At 41.5% G+C, this 18896-nt stretch overlaps 1 protein-coding gene across 1 annotated transcript in view; it reads left to right on the top strand.

The window, feature by feature from the left end:
• The window catches only part of ANKFN1 (ankyrin repeat and fibronectin type III domain containing 1), a 217733-nt gene extending 201017 nt beyond the window's left edge, over window positions 1-16716 (top strand). Inside the window, exons 18-19 of the mRNA XM_090291469.1 lie at window positions 5807-6020; window positions 15920-16716. Coding sequence (XP_090147595.1) covers window positions 5807-6020; window positions 15920-16716 — 1011 coding nt within the window. The remainder of the gene's footprint in view (window positions 1-5806; window positions 6021-15919) is intronic.
• Window positions 16717-18896: the final 2180 nt, after the last annotated feature.

The following is an 18896-nucleotide window of genomic DNA, read 5'->3' as shown; positions in this document are numbered from 1 at the left end:
GATAGGTTAAACTATCGTGAGGAGAAACAGAGTGAGGGGAATCCCCAAAGAAAAAGTAAAAACAGACAAGGCAGAAAAAGCGTAAAAAACAGTATTTGGGGAATGATGAGTAGTCATGATTGGCTGAGATGTAAATTGAGTGAAGGGAAGTTGTGAGAAATTGAGAAAGAATGAAAGTAGCAATGAGATCAGATTACAGGAGTTTTATTAAAGGCCAGGGTAAGAAATCTGCACCTTATTCTGTAGACAACAGGGACCTGGCCAAAGTTTTCGAGAAGGTAAATTATACATTCTCACAGTTGTTTAGGATAAATTCAGCAGGGCAGGAAAGTCCTCCCTTGCACATTGGTACAGCCATACTGGTTGTTTATAGTAAGTACTCATTCGTAATGGCCATGCTTACTACATAATTTGCATATCCTTCCTGGATTTAAGGGGAAGACTAAATTCAGGGAAACCACATACAAAGCTATTAGAACCATCCAGGTGAGAAGTAATGATGACCTAAGATGAGAAAATGCGATGAACTGGGCAAATTAATCTCTAACTCCCAATCTTCTCATCAGTAAAAGAAGGATGATAATAATGTCACAGTGTTACTGAGAGAATTCAACAACATAATGTATGTGTAGTATTCAGCAAAAAATCTGAACATAAATAGGTAATAAATTGTGTATTCATTCATTCATTAATACAAAGGGGAAATGCTTTGAAACATGAATATGCCAGACTGGGAGTTTATTAAGTCCTCAGGAAGAAGATATTGTAATATACTTGCAAAGTGGTGAGCAGACGAACCCAATCCTATTTCTCTCACCCTGTGAATGAGGTATCTCAGGTGACTTCTCAAAGTGAAGAAATAAACCTTTTAGAAAGTTATTTGCACTCTTGACCTAAGAATGTAGCATTTAAAAACGCAAAACATTTACATCATTTATTTTATTTCCAGGAACATAGGTAGGGGTGAAGGGTGGGAAAAGGAAGAATGAGACGTAAGGAGAACATGAAAAACAGGGTTATCTTTTGAACCCAATACATGGAACAATGGAGCACAGTAAGAAGAATGACCAGAAGTCAATTAGCATCATTTTTAGTCCAGAATCTTCTACTCATAAACCTTGGAGTATCGAACAATTTATTTGGTCTCCAGGGGCCACAATCAATTCCCTCACATGCAAAATGAAAGGATCGGACTAGATGACTTCTAAGGGCCTGGGTAACTCTAACACTTCATGACTTCTTTAACAACCATAAATGTTTTTAGAGAAGCGCTTTTTTAACCACGCCTCAGGTTCTATTTCTGCTTTATTCCGCCGAAGCTTCCCTGAATCCAGTGTGCTCATCCAGCAAGGCAGCTGAGTTTCTCCAGTCTGTCTGCATCAAACCCCTCCAGCGTTCCTGGCTGCGTTCTTACTCCCTTGCTCCTTTCTTCTTCACCCAGTCTAGAGCTCCACTGCCTCCTTCTCTTCCCCTTTCACCACACTGTTAAGTGGGCCAGGCCAGGAATTCCTCCAAGTTCTAGCCTACTCTGGTCTCCCTAAGCAGGTAACTTGAGAGCCCCCTCCACATACTCTCCTTCCACCCAGTCAGGTAGACGTCAACTTGAATAAAAGCCAATCCCCAAAGGGTCTGAAAAAAAATAACGTATTGGCCAGGACAAAACTAGACCGGCTCTCCGCGCCCATAGACTTCAGTGGAATGCCCTGCTCCATATAACACTGATGACTTCACTGGCGGAAGACAAGGTGGAGCACCCATCCCCTTATCTGTTTTGCGCTTCTCAATCTCTCACTCAAAATGAAAACCAGCTGTAGCCACTCACCCATTTGCATTCACAGCTCAGCCCACCACACACCATAACCTGCAGAGGCAACCGCCAGCCGCGAGAGCATTTGTATGATTCCAGATCTAAGACAGTGTTGAAGTTACTACACAAACCAAACATTGTAAAGAGCAAGGGAGTCTATGTAAATACAGTGAGGAAAAGAAGCCAAGAAGTGCCGCCAGAAAGGGGGAGGGCTGGGCCGGGGAGGTGCAGAAAATCATAGATAAGGTATACAGGCTTTATAGACAGCACACGCAGCAAAAATGTCAAAGTGCAGAGACTTGGAGCTCGGCATATTCTGAGCTGCTAAAGCCTAAAGGGCAATTAGGCTATAATTTATATACTGTAATGCTTCAAATGCTCCTAAGCTGTAATAGAAACACAGCTCATTAAATATAGCCAATCTATCATCCCCTCAAGCACCTTGTAACTGTGCTCTGAGAAAACCAATCACCTTTACATTTTAATAAAAATATTATCTTGCCTGAGTACAGAGAAAGGGGTATAATTTATGGGATGAAAACCAAAATTTTTAAAGGGCAGGGTGAGAAATGGATGCAGAACTTTTAACCAACAGACCTGGGGAGTTCATGGTCTTTCTTTCTAAAAAACGTGTCAGCAAGTCTTTAGAAGCTGAATTTGGACCTTAAAATCAGGGGGATTATGTTGTCAGTTATTTTTAGATCAACAGTATAAGGTAAAATGGGTGAAAATTGTACTTCTTTTAGAGCTACTTAGCTAAGTCTGTTCAACTCAGTCCACAGGGTTCTCTGTACCTATGCTGTTAATTTTTCTTCAGTTAATACCTCTTCACTTCATCACTGAGAAAAATTAGGAAGTAAACATTGTTTCTATACAGAATTTTAAACATTTTCTACACTAAATCTCACTATTCATCCTCAGCAATAAGGCTGAAATAATCTGTACCGTTAAAAATTGTATCAGTTTCCTGTGGCTGCTATAACAAATTCCCACAAACTGAGTGGCTTAGAACAACAGAAATTCATTGTCAGGCTTCTGGAGGTCAGAAATCTGAGATCAAGGTGTCTGTAGGGCCACATTTCCTCTGCAGGCTCTACAGGAGAACATGTGCTGCTCCTTCCTGCCTCCTGACTTGTGGCCGCATCACTCCAGTCTCTGCTTCCTAGGTCACAATGTCACCTCCTCTTCTTTCTGCCAAACCTCCCTCTGCCTCACTCTTATGAGAATGTCTTTATGAGGACATTTATCACTGGAATTAGGACTCACCCAGAAAATCTACGACAAACTCCTCTCAAAATTCTTACCTTAATCACATCTTTTGCCATATAAGGTAATATTTACTCTTTTATTACATAATGTCATATTCACAAATTCCAGGGATTAAGACATGGATATATGAGGGGGGACCCCCCAAAAAAACAAAATATATTTATAAAAATTTATGTATTTATTCTTACATGTTTAAACTTCAGTCACCTTCAAAGTACTCTCCATTTGATGCACTAAACCTATTGAGATGCTTTTTCCACTGCTCAAAAGAGTTTTTGAACCCGTCGATTTTGATGATGCCTTTTAGTGATTCTGCCATTTTTTTGTTTCACCTCTTCCACATCAGCAAAATGTTTCCCTTTGAGGACTTTTTTCATCGGGGGGGTGGGGGGGGTGGGTGCTTGTAGTGAGATCGGGTGAATGGGAAGAGTGGAGTATGGGGGTCATGTTGCTTTGGGTCAAAAACTGCTGAACACTCAGCACAGTATGGACAGAGGCACTTGTAAATCACTCATCATGAAATGGGCAAACATGTTGAAAGAACCTTCAAAAAAATTCACTGAAGCTGAATGCAGCCTCTCACAACAATGCCAACTGGTACATTGATACAGATGGGTTCCTGAAACATTGACCTAGAGTGGGGGGATCCTGTACTAAGAAGGCTATATTCAAGAAAATAATTCTGGGGTTATTTTGGGTCCCCCATAGTATACTTTGGAAGGCTACATTCAGTCCTCTACAATAATTAGGACTGTCGTTGCAACAACTGAAAATTTCATTACACTGTAGAGTTTATAAAGTGTACTCATCTATATTACCTTACTTAATCCTCATATCTCTGAGACTAGAGATCTTATATAACCACTAATTCCATGTATGCATTTATTTATTCATTCATTCACTGAGCAATCATTTACTGAGTACCCACTTTACTGTGCACAGCCAAGACTGAAAGATGCAACAGCACAGTCCCTGCCTTGGCAGGCACTCTAAAAGCTGTCCAGTCACATAGTGCCTTTAAAATAACAATGAGACAAAAGTATGTTACATAAGGTAGAATCAATGAAAGACAAAGGAGAAAGCAACAATCCCATCAAGAATATTGGTCTGAGTCTGCCTGGCATTGCCACTTTAGCTGAACTTTATTCAGATTTCTCCCTTTAAAATGCTCAGTGCCTCCTCATGGGCCTGCCCAACTCACTGCCTAACAGAGCATGAAACTCAGACTTATGCTTTCATTACCAGCCATGAATACTCCGCCAAGCCCTGTCACTCCAGGACAGAACTAGAAAGCAAGGGGAAAAGGCTATCACCCACATAGCGCCCTTCACTAGTTCATTTCCGCTTGCCTGTCACGCTGAACGTGGCCAACTGTCACAGCTTCAGACTCTACTCTGTTGGGAGCACCAGGTTTGTAGACATTCTTTAAGTATAGATTAAGGCCCTTAGAAGGAATTTTGAAAATAAAATAGAACACTGGATAGTCCCTTATCTTTGAAACTTCTACAGTCAGCGGTCTTAACCTTGCACTATTCATACAATGAACACCTTCTACCTAAAAGTTGAGTAACACCAACTTTCCAAATGTTCTTTAAAAATAAATCATAGAGTGTCAGAGTCTGAAGGGAACTTAGACATCATCTAGTCCAACCTCCTCTTTTTATAGTAGAGTAAATGTGCCTGAAGAACTTAGTGACTTGCCCAAGGCACCCAATGAATTTAGATACAGAGCCTATCCCAGCTCCAGGGTCCCATGAAAAAATGTGTTACTAGCAGCCCCTCCTTAGGGAAAGTCAGAATAAGCAGAAAGTTCATGGCCATTGTCTATTAAGATCTGGGAGGATACCTATCATCTTCAGAGTCAGACACAAAAATATGAGTGACTTCTACATTAATAGGCTTTAGAGAAATGACTACCATACTTCATAATGAAAACATTAAAATCACTTTGGTAATCCAGAAATCAAAATGGTAACAGCTTAAAATGGGCTACCTTAAAAATGTAAGGATATTTAAATGACTCAAGAATAAACTGTTTAAGTCATTTTGTATTTTAGATGAATTTATTTTATTTGTAAGAAAGTAGTAAATTTAATATATAGTTATTTATTTTCTATTAAAATAGGTCCAAGAACTTCTGCTTAGTGAACTATTCCAGTAATGCTTTGTTTTTCTAGTTCACATAGAACTAAAACTACCTTTTTCAAGGACATATTCTGAAATTCAGACATTTATCACATGCCTTCACCATATCCTAATGAGGAATATTTCATTATCTGCTGAGAATTAATAATGCTTCACATGTGTGAGAAATGTACCCTGTGGTTTTTACAAAGCAGTTTCAAATTCATCATTTCACCCAATCATCATAGCAGTCCTGTGAGGTATAAAAGGGGAGATGTTTTGCTCACATTTCACACATAAAGCAACAAAGGCTCAAAGAGGTCAAGAGACTTGCCAAATGTTATTACAGAGCTAATAAGTGGTGGATCCCAGCTGGAACCCAAGTCTTCTGCTATTGCACTAAATGATATAGCCTCTCAGGTTAATATGCAAGACACGAGTAATTAAAAAGATGTATTTTCTGACTTAGCAAACCTATGTGAAAAATATTTTACTCTTGCTCAAAGCCAATACTGTGGAAAATCTATCATCCTGGACTCTCAGGGAAACTTACTCTTTTTAACAGTGGTTTGATGACTTAATGTCTTTTACCATTTTATTTCAAAGCAAATAGATGAAGTTTGGCGTGAAATGAGATGGATTATGGATGCTCTACAGTATGCAAGATACAAACAATCAATTTCCGGCTTACCCATCACCAAGCTGATAGACGCCTCAGATGAGCAGAACCTGAAGAAGATCAGCTCAACATCCTCACACATAGACTGTCTTCCATCACCATCCCCGTCTCCAGAGATGCACAGAAGAAAGGCAGTGAGTGGTAAGCCATACGATCTAAAGTTGTACATTTCAGTCACCAGAATTCTTGCTCCTATCTCCGCTCATGATGTTCCTTTGTGCTGAGGTGCTGGTCCCAACAAGCAGTAGGAAACATTGCTCAACATAACAGTCTAAAAGCACAGAGGGAACAAAACTAGAGCCGTGGAGGGGTAGGAAACCAAGGCAGTCACCTGAGATCAACTCCATTTAGCGGAGGAAAGATTCAGTCCCGTTCTATCCCAAGCTTCCAAAATACAAAAGGGGACACAGAGCAGGGATGAGGCCTACAGGAATGAGGCAGGAAGTAGATCCCACCTGAGTAAGAGTTCAGGGCAAACTTCCCACCCACATGGCACTGGTGAGCTAGGGTGAGAGGTGGAAAAGAGAGAAACCTTGGATAAACTAGAATCTGGACCCTAAGACCAAATAAGTAAGTTGGCATCATCATGGATACAACAAGCAGGCGACAACTTACAGACAAGCTGCAGGAGGTATCTAGCAAGTTACCTCCATTCTTGGGAATCAATTTTGAATTTACACGGCAAATGCTAACCTCGAAAACATGAATCGGTTAACACAAATTTCTACAAAACACTTTTATGCTTATAAGCAGAGAGAAAGCATATTGGTCAAAATCAATATAATCTTCCTGCCTAGGACATGTTGGGACTAGTGCCATTTTTCCAGTCAATTAAAATAATGGCATTCAAATCATCTTTCTTGATTCTATAGCTCAGCAATTTTCAACCAGTGAGCCACAAGAATTTTTAAAACATGCAACACCTGACTATTACCAGTTGAAAACTACCACTATAGCTTATGAGTTCCAATTTTGTAAGATTTACAATGATTGGAATTTTTAATGAACAGTGCTGAAATATGGGCTTGTCCCATAGGGGGCAGCATGGTGTCGTAGAAAGAGTTTAGGCTTGGAAACCAGAGACCTGAATTCAAATCCCAGCTTTATTTTAGCTACACGAGCTTGAACAGATTACTCTGTATGAGTCTCAGTTTTGGCATATGTAAAATGAGAATGATATTTACACCTGAAAAGCTACTTATAAATAAGACAATCTATGTCAGAGATGTATGGCATATAATAGACAATAAATTGTAGGTATCATATTTAATGTTATTCTTCTTACAGAAAACTTTAGTGAGAATATGAGTCTTTTCTATAAGTAAGTCTATGTATGCTCCTATGTTATAAAAAACCTCAATGTCTAAAACTCAACACTGGGCAAGTGGGAGAACTAGAGAGATAGCTAAGTTACATTATGATTTACTAAATAATTCAACAAAAGAATTCCTTTAGTAGAGTTTCTCAAGTGTATTTTTATAGATTCCTAGTGGGCTAAAACACCATCCCTGGCAGAAGTTAGTCTAATACATTCACAAAAAATTTCATGATACTGGCATATGTACTCTGATAAGGAAATGTACAGGGTGCTATATAATCTGTTGGAGGTGTTAAACTCCTAGGATCAAAGAGAGCTTCCTGAAGGAGCTGACAAAGTCAAGTACTAAGGGATAAGCAGGAGTTGAACAAAAAAAAGAGAAAAGAGGAGAGGAGAGCATACAGGCAGAGGAAGCAGAATGTGCAACAATGTTGTAGTTCAGGGAACTTGCAAGCAGTCTGGCTGATGTCAGGATCCAAGCACATCGTTCTTTTTTTTTTTTTCATTTAAAAAATATATATTTTTGGTTACCCAACATGTTCCAGGCACTCATTGAAGTAACAGGAATATAGTAACAAACAAAGCAAGGTTTCTGTTTTCACAGAGCTTATGTTCTAAACAGAGTGACAATGGAAACACAAACAAGATCATTTCAGATAGTAAAAATCCCAATGTAAAACACAAAACAACAATCAGGGTGGCAGAGTGTGTTGAATACACTGGGATGACCAGCAGAGACCTGTCTGTGAAGGTTACATTTGAACCAACCACAGAAAAAGGAGCCAATAAGGCCAAGACCTGGAGCTGGAATATTGTAGGCAACAAAACAGCAAAAGGCTCTGAGGTGGGTGAGGGACGGACAGAAGACCAAGGACACTGGAGCAGAGTGAACAAAGGGGTATAGGTGAGAGACAGGGTAGAGAGAAGGGCAGGTGCCCCATCAGGGAGGGCCATGGTAAGAGGTTTGGATTTTATTCTACATTGGAAACTTTGAAGCAAGGATTTTGATATAATCTGGATTACTCTAAAATCAAATCTGGCTATTACGTGTACAGGAGAACACTACTGGAAGCAGAGAGAGCAATAAGGAAGCTCTTAACAGAATTTTCTGGCTTGACTGCCTCAGGATATCATGATGCTATTTACTAAACAAAAAAGTCAGGAGGAGAAACAAGCTCAGGTGCCTGGGCATGCTGAATGAGTCAGTTTGGGGACATTCCACATAAAGAGAAACATTCAGGAGAACACAGGACACTTGGGGTCTAGAGCTGGACTAAAGTAGATTTAAGAACTGGTGATATATGTAGCTACAAAACTGCCTGGGACTCCCTAGAGAACGTAGGTGCAGTAAGAAGAGGAGACTATGTAAGGAACAGCAAGGCATGTCAGACTAGGAAGGCACAACCAGGGGAAGAAGAGTAAAGAGAGAGGGAGTAGTGTCACAGAAATTAAAGCATGTCAAATGACGACCAGAGGCTAAATAAAACTGAAAACCTATTGTGTTGTTTTGTTCTGAACAAGGAATTCATCAATAATCTTGATGGCAACAGTTTATGAAGGGAAGGAGAGAGAAACTAAACAGAAGTAGGTCAGGGAGTGAGTGGGAGGTAGAGGAGTGGAACTGGTGAAGGGTGCACTCTTTTCAAAACCTCGGCTCTGAAAGAGAAGAGGGAGGGAGGGCAGTAGCTAGAGAGGTAGAGGGTTGAAAGGGCATTTTTTAAAGTCAGGATAGATGTGCCCTCTTCCGTGCCACAATTCACGTAATTCTACAAGTTCCTCACTGCTACTTCCGCCTTCACAACCCTGAAGTGCGTCCCCCTGGCTGTATGAGGGTGGCCTCCCCTATGCCACAGAAGTGCCAAACTCTCACGTTGGCCAGATGATGGGTTACATACACTCCCTGCTGGAAGGATCTGGCCAATTACATTCATATTTTATTATTAACTTAAAATGTGAGCGATCATCATTCTGTTTCTTAAAATATAACTCCCTCTCTGGGGTCCATTTATTTCTCTGAAGCCAAGATTCTATGGACCGTGAAAAACACAGACAGGGAGCGCAGCAAGTGAGAAATGGAACCCAGAGACAAGGAAACTGTTGACAGCCGAGAGAAACATTGCGTCTTCTATCCCCTCACAGAAGCAAAAGCATTTCAGAGCGAGGAAATCTGCCCCTGCATACTCTGTCATCTCCACTAGCGTGACAACTTTTAATTGTTTGGAAACCATTTATGAAGAGGAAAAAATCCAAGTTAGAGGAACATCCCACTGAGTTGTTCAAAGGGCAAAGTTTGCAACACAATTCCATTCTGAGTGGGTAGGGTTCCCCTAACTTCTGAGGAACCTGCTGGGATTACAGAGCCTATCACAAACGTAGCCTCTGGTGCCAGCTCAAGATTCTGTTTTAAGGCTGATGAGTACCTTGGATTTATTTGTGTGTGTTGGGGGGGGGGGTGGAGATGGGGAGTGGAACTCTTTAACTTACTCCCCATGTCTGTGTGGTTTTCAGACATGAAGTAGCACTCCTCTGAGTCAATTAAAATTAAGCATCTCCCAAGGACCCAAGGGAAAAAGTTGGCTCCTAGAAAAGGCAGCTCAAGGCAGGGGGTGGAAGGATTTGGTCCATCACATGGGTATTTTCTTTCCCACTCCTTTTCTGTGGGTACAGTGGCCACAAGCAGCAGTAATTTTTTTCTTTTTTTTCCGATACTGCTATTTCTCCTAGTAACACATGGGTGGGGCAACAGAGAGGAGGGGGGCTCATTGCCTGCAGATGCATTTCAAGGTTATCCTGAGCTTCTCAATGTAAATGTTCCTGGTAACCTTTTCCCAGATGATGTTAAGAACCCTATGGCATAAACTAAAGAGCTTGAAAAATCAATAGAAATCTGAAGATGTTATTTCTCTCGGGAAATTAGAAGGGGAACAAAGCCCTGAGGTTCTACCCAAGGCCAGAGGAGAGATTTATTAAAATTCTTTATGTATAAATTATTTAAATTCTACTTAAACACAGTGGAAATTGAGTCAATGAAGCACAAAAAGAAATACAAATGTAGACAGACACACATTAAAAATATGAAGATATATTTTTAGAACAAATACTGCTTATTATTCCTTTCTTTTTATCTTGCCATGTCCCCTGCTTTTAAGAGAAAAGCAATAGCTTTTAAATCAATTATTCTTTCCTGAAATGTCATCTCTCCATAACGCCCTCAAAATCCACATCAACTCTACTCTGCTGTTGTTGGCCTAGTCCACAGAAACCAGGAGTTGCAACACCCATTACAATGGCAAGAAAGCCGAGCTCCCTAAGCCAGCACTAATACTATGGGCAGAACCTTCATCACACAGCTCTTGGGTCAACCGGAGGGAAACCAAGGTTCCCCCAGTGCTAGCCTGCCCAGTGGGCCCTCTAAGGGAAAGTGAGGAGCACAAGCAGGTTTATTAAAATAACAACCGGGCAAGGCGCCTCCAATGTTTAATGGAGCATATGGCTGGATCTGGGGATGGAAGCTGCACTTTGCACGCTTTTCCAGGAAGGGAGGGAGTGGCAGTGGCCTAACTCCCTGGAAACTCTCCTCAGTGCCCTGGCTGGCATCCTGGAGATTTTCCCAGCTTGTTCTGGGAGGGGTACCCCACTCTAAGCAATAGCTTCCACTAAGTCTTATAATAAACAATACAACCACCATGGAAGTCAAATATTTAGATTCCCACTAGAGCAATGTTTCCCAAGCGTGGGTCCATGAAGCTGTAAGATAATATTTATCACTCCATACCCAAGCCCTTTTCATCTCCTTCCTGGGTTACTACAGTTATACCTAGCTCTTCTCTTGATCTATCGTCTATCTCCCTTGCTCCTTGGAGCTACAATAAAGGAGTTACATCATTTACTAAATCACTGCTAAACCTAGGCTGAGAAACACAGTACTCGACTAGATCATCACCAACACAAACACCATTCAAGAGATTGTAGTTCTCTTTCATTATTAACAGCATTCTTACAGCAAAATCTTGAAGTTTATCTGATTACTGGTTTGTATTTTAATGAGTCACCTCTTGATATGTTTTCTAGTTATCCTCTAAGGTTGAAAGGATCTCAATAATATTGACACCTTCTGTTTGTAAGGCATTTAAAGCATTTTTAACAAACTAAATTTAATCCTCGTAGCATCTATGGAAGGTAGGCAATATAATTATCTACATTCTACAGATGAAGAAAGGTTCAGAGGGATTAAGTGATTTGCTCTAGATCAGATACACAGCAAGGACTAAGACAGGACTTTGGCCCAAGTTTGTCCAATTTTAAGACAATTGTTCTTCCTCCTGTAACTGGGCTGACTCACCAAGTCAAATATAAAGCAAAATGATTTGGGTGATATTTTCAGGGGGTTCTATGGCAAATTAAGTAAATTAGATCATTTCAGGATGGTTTCAGTATTGTTTTTTAAGAGATGCTCAAATTTTACCACTCTTTATGCTCCCAGATTTTAATAGTTGTTTCAGTTTCAATTCAGCTCAACATATTTTCCTGAGAGCTTTGTATTATCAGATACAGCACAAGAGGCTAATAATACAATGAAGATTCAGTCATAGTTTAGTTAGGAGTTCCTCATATGTCCAAGTTCAGACTAGATGATCTGGGAAATACAGAAGATTCTGCATGTCCCTTTGCTTAATGCCGTCTTTAGTCTATTCCTCTTTGACTGACTTCTTCAACATTTACTAAGCAGAGATGAATAAGACATGATGCATGCTCTCTGGAGTTCATAGTTCACTGAGATAAACATGCAAATGAAAAATTTACAATAAACCTTAAAAATGCAGTAACAGAGATATAAATAAAATGCTATAAAACCAAGAGAACTGAGCAACTAACTCCACCTGGGAAAGCCAGCACCAGCTCATCCTGAGAGACTGGGTCTTAAAATATGATGATCTATTGAAATATCAGAATCATGGCCCTTTAAAGCATACCTTCATTTACTCCTTAGTCTCCTGTGAACAATAAATGGTCACTATTTGTATGCTGAGAGGTGAAAGTGCAAACTGCTCTTTCACGGTGCTTGATCTGACTATGAGCTGGAAATAGGAAAAAAGTGTCACAAACTCCTCAGCAGTTGTTTCTAGTTAGTTATTGTTCTTATCAGACTTCTAGTGGGATGAACGGTGGCCTCCAAAAAGCTACATTCCTTTCTTAACTCTCAGAACCCGTGACATGACCTTACTTGGAAAAATGGCCTTTGAAGATGTAATTAAAGATCTTAAGATGAGATCATACTGGTTTATCCAGTTGGACCCTAAATCCAAGGACAAATGTCCTTAATAAGAAACAAAAGAGAATCCACGTGAAGACAGAAGCAGCGTTTGGAATGATGCAGCCACATGGAATGCCACCAGAAGCTGGAAGAGGCAAGATAAGCATTTTTCCCTACAGCCTCCGCGGTGCAGCTTGCTGACACCTTGACTTCAGTCTTTTGGCTTCCAGAGCTTTGAGAGAATCAATTTTTATTGTTTTAAGCCACCCAGTATATGATAATTTGTTACAGCAGCCACAGGAAACTAAGACAAGCCCTAACATGACTCTCTAGTAGCAGCAATGTCACGAAGGAAGCTTTCACGGAAAGCCATGGTAACACTAAGGTGTATGGCAGTATAGCAGCTCTGTGGAGTGAGACAAATCTGCATGTGGGTTCCTATTTTGCCATATAATCAACTGTATGAATTGGAAACTGTAATAAGCCTAAGCTTCAGTATTCTCATCTATAAAATGAAAATTGTTGTTAGCATTAAATAAGATAAAGCACCCAGAGCATGGACACAAAAGAATACATGTGATCCAATGAATGGCCATGGTGGTCAGATAGAGAAGTTCAACTCAAGTCAATTCCCAGTTCTTTGCGTGGATCTTATTTCCAGTCCCATTTCAAATCTTCAGTCAGCCTCTTCCTCAACACCACATGGCACCTATTACTTACTGCCATTATCAAAGACAACTGACAGTTCTGAGTCCCTGTCATTTGAAGGGCCCATTTTTTACACCAAAAATTGGGGAAGTACTGTCTAAACTTGTTTTAAGAATACGTGAGTCATTTCAGCCCAAGCCTTCATCACATTCTTGACCTCAGTTAAGAATCTCTTTGTACCTGTCTTCTTCCTTAACATCGTGGCCTTCCACCTTCTTCACTGAAGACCAGTGCCAGCACTGGCGCTCGTAAGTGATCACCCGCCTTATTGCCCATTCTTACGTCTTCAGCAGTTCCCTCTCCAATGGTTCCTTCTCTGCCCACAAACCCTAATCACATCTGTGTAAGTCACTGAATTCCTAACAACACAAAATTTTTCCCTAAAGTTTGCAATATTCTTATGATCATCATGTCTGACTTTCTACCATGACCTGACTAACTATAATCCTATAACCCTGTGGGTTTTTACTTTTTTAACTACCTGTTGTATTTTTAAATCAGAAAGCCAGACTCCCCTGCAGAACTTTGCAAGTAAACTATCTTTTCTTAAACTATTTTCCTTTTCTTAATATTTCTGTGCCTCTAAGACTTCCTTTCACAGCAGTCTCAGCCACAAGGTTATTTCCAGTTTTCACAATTATAAATCACACTGCAGTACACAACTTATAAATGCTTCCATCCACACATGGTGACAATTTCTCAAACACAGATATCTAAAAAAGGACTCGCTGGGACAAACAATATGCACAATTTCAATATAGTCCACCTACTTGCTATTCTATGAGCTATACCAGCTTCTATCCCCACCATCATTATATGAGGTCCCTGATTTCCCACCATCACCAACACATGAGATCATCACTCTTTTTATTCCCAGCAAATCTGATGGGGGAAAAATGCCTCATTGTTGTTTCAACCTCCATTTTCCTAATTACTATCTAGTTAGTAATTATAGTCTATCAAGGTTGAACATCTTTAAGGTTATTGGCCATTTGTATTAATTATTCTTTAAAGGGTTAGTTATTTTTTGCCCATTTGGACTGTATTCTTACTGACTTATAGGAGTTTTTATATATTCTAGATATTAATCTTTGTTATGCATAGTATTACTATTTTCTTCCAACTTATCATCTTTTTTGTTGTTGTTTGTTTATGGTAACACTTGTCTTATGAAGTATTAAGCTTCAATGTAATCAAATTTAGCAATCACTTCTTTTCTAACTTCTGGTGTACATCTTGCTTACAAAGACCTTGCCACCCCAAAATTCTAAACATATTGTCTTCTAATCCTTGTAGGGTTTGCTTGTTATAAGAGTATATAAACTACATGAAATTTATTTTTATATATGGTATGAGGTAGGACTTTCTCTAATCACTTTTGCAAAAGGGATAAACTATTTTCTTAATACTATATACTGAATAATCTCTTCAGTCCCCTACTTTGAAATGATACCTTTACCATATTTTAAGTTATTACCCAGAATTAAGACTTTCTGGACTATATTTTTCAGTTCCACAGATCCATCTGTCCATTTAAACACCAACAGTACAAAGATTTAATTACCAAAGCTCTACAGTATGTTTTGATATCTGATAATTCCGGCCTTCCCTGCTGTGTCTAAAAAAAAAAAAAAACAGAAAGAAAAGAAAAAGTTTGCCTATTCTCCTAAATTTTCTCTTCCAGCTGAATTTACAAAATCAATTTACTAAATTCCATTTTTAAATCCTATGGAGACTTTTGTTATTGGGATGGTCTCAGACTTGTAGATTAGAGATTTCTACTTTTTAAGAGCACTTGCATGTTTTCAAAATTAGCTTATATTTACCAAGTTTCTACTACAGGCTGTGGTCTGTGGGAAATTCAAAGGATTTTAAGGCAGTCCTTGCCCTACTGAACTATACAACCTAACTGGAGGAAAGTATAGAAATAATTAGTGCATTAAATGACAGATGTCTATAGAACTAAACTTGTGGCTCCCTTATGGCCATGATAGTATGCACTTCAAGGTTTGTTTTTGCCTCTGGCATTACTTCTGTTTTTTTGTTTCTTCTTTGGCCTTACTTTTGTTTCTATAAACACCTGACATTGTGGTGTTCATACACATTACCGATGTTTTTTTTTACAGTCACCCTTAGTAAGTCCTATTACCATCCCCATGTTACAGATAAGAACACTAAAGTTCAAAGAAGCTAAATACCTTTCCCAAGGTCGCAGAGCAAGAGGTAAAAGATGATTAGGATTTGAAACCAGGTTTCCCTGACTTCAGCCACCAGAGTGTCTCCTTTTCTTCCTTCCCCCTTTCCAATTCCCGCTACTGTACCGAATGCAAAAACCATATCTGAAGACTAGGGAATGATAAATGAGTAGCACCCAGCTTTGTCTCCTGTTTCACCCTCTCCCCACATGCTCAGGGAAGAATAAAATCTATGTGGGGAACGAGGACATGTTCTCTGCCTGCCACTGTCCAGGTGGACCTGCCGGAGCTCCTCTCCCCTCTTCCCCTTAAGCTAAGAACAGGATCCACCACGTATCTTAGAGAGAGAGCCCCATGGAGAACGAAAATGTGGGACCCCCTTGTTCAAAACGGATTAATAATTTCAAAAAGGGAGAGCCAACCGTTAAACGAAGCGCAGGGCCGAGGTCGGCACGGGCGGCGGCGGGGACGGCAGCGGGTGTACTCAACCGCATGGACTCTACGCCCGCGAAGCCTCCTCGGCTAAGAGCTTTTCTTTGTCCTAACCTAGTTTCTGCCTTTCCAGATTCACAGCCCTGCTCTGATGAAGAAGGCTGCTCGGAAGTCTTCCTCCCCACTGACAGTGACTACGACTCCTGCGACGCCCTGAGCCCCAGAGATCTGGATTTGGTCTACCTGTCATCGCACGACATCGCCCAGCAGTCTCGAAGCGGCCTCAGCGGCAGTGCCCCCGACGTCCTGCAGGTCCACGACATGAAGTCTCCTTTGGGGCCTGGCCCAGACCCCCAGGGCCAGGCTCCCGGGCCGGAGCCAGAGCCCTCCTGCACCGACTTCCTCCACGGTCTGACTCTAACTGGCTACGTGTCCAAGAGCCACGCCAAGATGGCGCCAGGGGCGCGGCCGCCGCTGGGCTTCCTGGGAAAGCGGAAGCCCGCCAAGCACCAGCACTACGGGGGTTTCAGCCGTCACCACCGCTGGCTGCGCATGCACAGCGAGACACAGTCGCTGTCGCTGTCCGAGGGCGTTTACACACAGCACCTGTCCAGGGCCTGCGACCTGGCCCAGCCTCCCCGGGAGGCACAGCGGCTGGAATCCGCCGCCGATGGGCCCCGCAGCCTGGCTCTGGCCCATGCCGTGAGCCTCCCAGAGGGGCAGAAGAGCACCCCCCAGGACCCGAGGCCCCCCGTGCGCCGCATCTACGTGGAGCCGTACCCCGAGGCCCTGGTAGACGCAAAGCCCTGGGCCAGCCTGAGCCCACCGCCGGTGGATCGCTCGGGCCTGCCCAGCCCCACGCGCCCAGAGAGGAGCCCACCGGCTCCCACCACCTCTCCGGTGTCAGAAATCCTCAGCAGCATGCTTTAGGGAAGCCGCCGTTGGCTGCCCGCCGTTCCACCGCAAGATCCTGCATTTTCTCTCACCCAGCCTGTCCCCACCGTGTCCCCATCCGTTTTCAAAGGGTTTGAATGTTAAAAAATCCATAGGTTACAGGTTCAAGGCTGCCTTTTTTTAAGAGTAGAGTCGGGGAAGAGGCAAGAGTTGCCAGTGTCGTTCCCAGTGCAGCCTACAGAAAGCATAGAGGAGCATTTTGTGTCAACGCAGAGTTCTGGACATAACAGTTGGAACGTGCCTCCTTGTCGGTGGCACCTGTGACAGACATAGGGCAGCCCGGAGAGCCACCCTCAGTTCTGCAGCTGGCTTTGTAACCTGACCCCTGGGTTTAGGGCTCTTTTAGGAATTTTTGACTGATAGGAGGAATTCTGTAGATGAAAATAAGATTAGCAATGTTTTTTTCTCCATTCTAAACCTTTAGAAGAGTTTGGGGGAAAGAAGCCCAGGTTGTAGCTCTAGGACATAGGGTCAAGTGGACTTGTCCTGGGTCCCCTATCAGTGAAACCAAGCCACTCCAAAGTGTTCTCAGTGGCTCATTAAATTCAATTTATCCATCAGCACTGATCTGAATAAGGAGGCCTTGAATGGGCCTTTTCTTCAGTTAATGCTGATACCACCAGAAACAAAAGTAGAGGATGCTTCTCTTGTAGCTCTGTCTTGCAAAGATAGAACGGGGCAGGAAGCAGGCCTTCCTGCACATTCAGCTCCCATTCAAGCACGAAAAAGGGCCATATATTATTCCAGGTTGCGAGAAGAGGGTTAAGTGAAAGCCTGCATTGCAGACAAGACAAGGGGAGGGAGAAAGGCATGAGCAGAAATGTATTTGCTTTACAGTCCTAAAATAAGTCCAGGTGGGCTGTGTCTCTGAAAATGTTAACGGATCTGCTCCAGATTTCTTAGGTGACAGAATTGTCGTTGAACAAGAAAGTGCCCTGCAGCTATGGCAGCAATAGAGTTCTTACAGTCACACCAACTCATCTACTCGCTCCCGCATCCCATCACAGATCACAGGACAGGGTGTCCAGAGCTTGGGTTGCTGCCTCCCCCCTTTTTAATCCACCCCTTCCAAAGTCAGTTTTACCCTCAAATCAGCTGGCCCATTGGCCTCAAGGAAAATCTTTCCTTAGAAGGCCCTGACTGTGGTTCCGAGGCTGTGCTCAAAGACACGTGAAAATCCTGCTTTGGTCTCATTGCCTCCCACCTGCCTTTCTTTCTCACGAAGGAGAAGCCCAAATCAAAGGGAAATCATACTGCATATTCAAAAACGCAGGAGCCTTCCTTCATGTCCTGGAGCCAAGACCCATTCAGTTCACTGATATTCTAAATGGTCCTTTTCTGCTTCATAGGCATTTTGGTTAAATATTGCTCTTTATGGTTCTACTCCTATCCTCACATTCTACCCTCCATCCTCATGGGAATTCATACAAAGTCCCCTGTTCACAATGTTATTCCGATCCCTTCCATTTTTAAAACATTTGATTTAAACATAAATAATTACCCTGGTGAAAACGTACAGATTTGGCTCATGGCCTATGGTCATTAGAAAACTAAAGTCCAGAGCTCAGTCTTTATTTTTTTAAGAGATTTTATACTCAATGAACCTCCCAAAGAATCTGATCGGAATCACTGCAGCTCCTTTTCCATGCCTGGGAGGATTTTAAAAGGCAGTTTTCTTCTGAGCGAATTCTATGTATATAGAGTGTTAGAGCTAGTAGGGACCATAAAATTAGTCTAAGTCCTTGCATTTACAGATGATGCAGTTAGGGCCTAGAGTGGTTAAGTGACTTGCTCAAGGTCAAAGAACTAGTTTAGCCTCAGAGTTAGGGTCAGAACCCCAAACCATTGTTTTTATAGCAGGCTCTCCTATTGGGAATTGGCACGTACCTAGTCAATTCTAGTCTGTATGCTACTTATCTACTTCTAAGTCCAAATTCAACTCTTTTTCTCAGTATTTATGTAACATTTCCAATATCACAGAGTTCTTTGTTGCCAGGAAATTCAAATTTCATATAATAGACATCTAAGCTAATTAATTAAAAAGCAAATTTGGGAGAAATGTCATTTGAAATTACATACCATATGACTCCTTTTAATAACAAAAATAATAGTCATCCACAGTCAGTGTCTTCTTATTCAACAGATTACATATGTTG

Source organism: Furipterus horrens, unplaced genomic scaffold, assembly GCF_987537825.1.
Source record: "Furipterus horrens unplaced genomic scaffold, mFurHor1.1.pri manual_scaffold_11, whole genome shotgun sequence".
Lineage (NCBI taxonomy): Eukaryota > Metazoa > Chordata > Mammalia > Chiroptera > Furipteridae > Furipterus > Furipterus horrens.
Note: the sequence above shows the minus strand (reverse complement) of the source record. Positions and strands in the feature narration are given on the sequence as shown.